General features: G+C 40.5%; 1 protein-coding gene across 1 annotated transcript in view; it reads right to left on the bottom strand.

Annotated features, from left to right (window-relative positions):
- Positions 1–2,499: 2,499 nt before the first annotated feature.
- The window catches only part of kmt2d (lysine (K)-specific methyltransferase 2D), a 45,350-nt gene continuing 42,751 nt past the window's right edge, over positions 2,500–5,098 (bottom strand). The window contains 1 exon segment of the mRNA XM_061675867.1: positions 2,500–5,079. Coding sequence (XP_061531851.1) covers positions 4,987–5,079 — 93 coding nt within the window. The 3' untranslated portion in view covers positions 2,500–4,986.

Here is a 5,098-nt window from a genome sequence, read left to right as displayed (position 1 = left end):
GTGACTGGCTTCTTTAATCCAAATGTTTTTACATATACTCAAAATGCATCAGTGCTTTTTTTTTTTTTTTGGAGGTGCTCAAGTGTTTACAAACCCCAATTCCAATGAAAATAGGATGGCCATCCATTCATTTTCCATACTGCGTATCCTCACCAGGCATACTGGAGCCTATCCCAGCTATCTTTGGGTAAGAGGCGGGGTACACCCTGAACTGGTTGCCAGCCAATCGCATGGCACATAGAAACAAACAAACATTCACACCTACGGGCAATTTAGAGTCTTCAATCAACCTACCATGCATATTTTTGGAATGTGGTAGGAAACCCGGAGTACCTGGTGAAAACCCACACAGGCACGGGGAGAACATGCAAACTCCACACAGAACCCGGGTCCTCAGAACTGTGAGGCAGATGTCGTTCACCGTGCCGCTGAAAATAAGATGTGTAAAATGTAAATTACGTTTGTGTGTATATATATGTGTGTATATATATATGTGTGTGTGTATATATATATATGTATGTTTGTGTGTGTGTGTGTGTGTGTGTGTGTGTATATATATATATATATATATATATATATATATATACACACACACACACACACACACACACACACACACACACACACACACACACACACACACACACACACACACACACACACACGTGGCGGCATGGTGGAAGACTGGTTAGAGCGTCAGCCTCACGGTTCTGAGGACCGGGGTTCAATCCCCGGCCCCGCCTGTGTGGAGTTTGCATGTTCTCCCCGTGCCTGCGTGGGTTTTCTCCGGGCACTCCGGTTTCCTCCCACATCCCAAAAACATGCATGGTGGGTTAATTGAAGTCTCTAAATTGCCCCTAGGTGTGAATGTGAGTGCGAATGGTTGTTTGTTTCTGTGTGCCCTGCGATTGGCTGGCAACCAGTTCAGGGTGTACCCTGCCTCCTACCCGATGATAGCTGGGATAGGCTCCAGCACGCCCGCGACCCTAGTGAGGAGAAGCTGCTCAGAAAATGGATGAATGGATATATACGTGTGTATATGTGTGTGTGTGTATGTATATATGCGTGTGTGTGTATGTATGTTTGTATGTATATATATGTGTGTGTGTATATATGTATGTATATATATATGTATGTATATATATATATATATATATATATACACATGTATATGTGTGTGTGTATGGTAAATGGTCTGCATTTATATAGTGCTTTACCTACACCATCACAGTTCTACATAGTGGTCATCGAATCAGTCCTGTGTTCTTCCATCAGTCTGGTTTGGTGTTAAAACAAAAAAGGACAAACTCCGACTGCAACGGACAATCAAAACTGCTGAAAAAGATTGTCGGTACCCACCTACCAACCCTTGAGGACTTGCACACTGCCAGAACGAAGACGAGAGCGTGCAAAATCCTCTCGGAGCCTCCACATCCCGGTCACCAGCTCTTCCAGCTCCTTCCCTCAGGTAGGCGCTACCGATCAATGCAAACTAGAACTAGCAGAAATTCCAACAGCTTTTTCCTTCTTGCAATCAACTTCTTAAACAGCCAACCAAGAATTCCATTGCAACAGGCTGCCAATGTTATTGTCTTGAGTTTATTGTCACATTTCTGTCGGGCAAATTATATATTACTCGTGCACTCACTGTAGTAGTCTCGCCACGCCGCACTATTTGCATATCTGTTGCTGACCAATACTGGCCACTCATGCCAGAGTAGCATCTGCCCCATTTGCACACTGACTGAGGAGTATCTGCAACATTTGCACAATCAACATCCCACTACTCGTCACTTTAAACTGCATACATTCCTTGAAGTCTCGGCACACAATGCTCATTGCACCGGACATTTGTGTTAGTCATTCAAACTGCTCTAAGTGCTAGAGGACTCTGCATCTTTTTGCACAATTGTCAAAATCCAAAACAAACAAATTTAAAAAAATTGTACCGGCATTAGCAGATAACTAGCAACACTTTATTGCTCAGTGACTGTTTTTGTCAGTCTTTTTGTCTCAAAAGTGTTCTCTGTCAATTGACTGTCTGTTGTCGCACTAGAGCGGCTCCAACTACCGGAGACAAATTCCTTGTGTGTTCTTTGGACATACTTGGTAAATAAAGATGATTCTGATTGACATATATATATATATATATATATATATATATATGTGTGTGTGTGGACCTCTTTATACTTCCCCCAGGTGGTCAAGTTGCACACAACAAAAGGAGCAGCACAATGTGCATTGAATTGAATGAGAAAGTATGACAAAAACAGCTTTAAAATGTACAGTGATATTTATGCCTGGAACTCAGCACCCCAAACCCTGTGATCCTAGAATTGCCCCTTCTTGAGAACTGATTAATGCAAATGGATAGGAGTTTGATACACACTGCTGAATGAACAAATTTTCTCAATTTGCCTATGTTATTCATCTATGGGAACCCACTGGTCATGTGTCCCCTGTTAACTTTTAATGCTGGACTAACAAAAGAAAAGTGCACATATTTAAAATGCATTTTTATTTCCATTTACAAGAAACAAAAGCAGACAAATAAGATGACAGGGCGTGGGGGAAGGAGTGGGAAGCTGAATATAAAGAAACCTCTGACTTCCTGAAAAAATATGTACAATTCAAAAGAATATTCATACAAAACATGCCACAATAAAAATCAATATATTTATTTGTCATCCCTAAAAGTATATCTGCTGTACAGATGCAACGTTTCTTTTAAAAAGTGAGGTTAAAAAAACAACTTCAATTTGAGCAAACCTTTATTAAATTAAAAGATAAAGAGAACTTAAATTAAGATTTCAGAAAAGTTAAAAATGTCTCAGGCTAAAATCCAGTGAGAGGCGTTATGTCTCATTATGGTCTTCCCTTGAACTAGAAACAAAGTAAAAACAAGTAGAATCACGGCTTGGGATACTTAATCAATATCTACCACTTGAGCAAACATCTCCATTATATATAGATAGATATATAGATAGATAGATTTATGAGAGAGTGCAATTCATAACCAGGTTAAATCTGGGATTGATTTTGGGATTATTCCACACATGAGGCCAAGTAACCATTTCACAACACATTCACTTCTAGAGGGAAGATACAAAAGAAAACATGACACTAAGAAGAAAAGCTTCCATTCACGAGTATATTCATTCAATTGGAGCCAAAGGAGGGACATGATTTGGTAAGCATAAATACAAAAAAAAAATCCCAACATATTACATAAATACAAATGCTATGCACTGGTGTGCGATGTGAATTCTGCACACAGATCCTTTTTGTAATCGCCTTGGCTTCTTTTCTCACCACATTGTTTATTTTCAACAAACTTGTCTCTGAGAGCTTATAGCAAAAAACACTAATAGAAAAATTGGTTAATGCAAAAACACTCTGGTTCATATACATAAAGATATTAGTTTGCCATTTTACATATATTTATACGTATGTACAGCTTTGTTAAAATGATATCCAGTGGTTGATTTTTTTTTTTTTCTTCCATTTTATTTCTCTACACTTTATTGATTACAAAGGGGCATGCTGGGTACAGAGGCCCCGAATGCATATACCGTTATATACATTTGTACAAGTTTGCATTTTCTTTCAATCCTGTGAGGTGTTAGGTGTTTTTCCGGAGAAGGAGGAATATAGCAGTGTCGGAAGTTTAAGTAAAGCTCCCTTTGAAGACCTTTTTTATTTATTTATTTTTATTCCTTTTATCTCTCAGGTAGACGAGGAAAAAAATGCCCTTTTATCCAATCAGTCTTTCCCTGCCATCAGTTTCAGCCTGGACGACAGTACCGGTGCTAGAAAAGCACACACACACATACACACACACACACACACACACACACACTCACACAATAACATGGGAAGTAGAAACACTGCAGGCTGCACTCAGGCAAAAGGAAGACCTACTACAGTAAAATATTTTGTCTACTAAATCTGACAAGAGAGGAAGAAGAACGCGATTGAAAAAGGACATTTTAGTAGTCATGCGGCCACTGGCGAAGAAGACGACGTTGATGGATCTCAGGATGATTTGGTGGCAGACAGGATGTGACGTTGAGCTTCTGATTGCCTTTTTGTTTTAATGCTTATTAAAAATGCTCATATAGTTCCTCTGTATAAATAAGTCATGATTAATAATCATCACCAGGTTGGCTCCGTATTGTAAATGATCATCAGCATAGAGTAGACAGAGCAAACCTGCTGCTTAAGATTCCCTGCTTGTCCAAGAAAGACCCCCTCCCAACCCCCGACGCCTTAAATTCCACAGTAGCAGTTAACAGTTTTGTCATTTTTTTCTTATTTCTATACAAAGCAGTCATGTCCCGCTTAAATCAATGAGGTAGACCAGGTCCAACAAACCTTTTAGGACTGTGCACTGTTCAAGAAGAGCACAGGGGGTGCCTCTGGAGTCACTAAAAGTTCTTTTTAACCAAGATTGTCTCGCTAGCCAACGTCTGCGTTGTCTTCATTGATGATTTGATGAGGGGGGTGAAAAGTGCCTTTTTGTCGCAGGGGTGTGATCAGAGGTGAGAGAGAAAGTACTGTAGGTCCAATTTAAAACAAGAAAAAAAAAGGAGTAGTTAATTCGGAGCATTTTAAAATGGCTTTTTCTCTTGTTGATGCATGGTGCTTGTGGGCATGATTGTTCCCGTAGTTAAAAAAGGGTTTCAGCCCAGCAAAGAATGTGATTGGGGGGGAAGAAAAAAAAAAGCGCCGCCCCGTTGTTGTTATCCACCATCAAGAAAGAGGTGGTGGTGTGTTGATTAATGCTCATCAAACCTTTGGCTACACGCTCAAATGTCACTCGGAGTCGTCCCAAGATGGAGGCCAGCGTTCCTCCACTTGGATGAGAGCAGCTTATGCACTGGCTAAGTCAAGTTAGGAGAGAGAGAGAGAAAAAAAAAAAAAAAACACTAAATAGGCTTTGGCGCAGAAAGGAGGCGATGCTCCGCCTTCCCTCCTTCCTCAGTCTCAGTTCATCCACTTTCGGCAGTTCCAGGCTCCGCAGTGGCACGGGATCTTGTGCTGGTCGTCCTCAAAGTCAAACTGGTAGTCGTAGGTCAGCTGCAAAGCAAAACACGGA

Source organism: Phycodurus eques, chromosome 1 (assembly GCF_024500275.1).
Source record: "Phycodurus eques isolate BA_2022a chromosome 1, UOR_Pequ_1.1, whole genome shotgun sequence".
NCBI classification, from domain to species: domain Eukaryota; kingdom Metazoa; phylum Chordata; class Actinopteri; order Syngnathiformes; family Syngnathidae; genus Phycodurus; species Phycodurus eques.
This window is presented reverse-complemented; position numbering and strand designations above follow the sequence as displayed.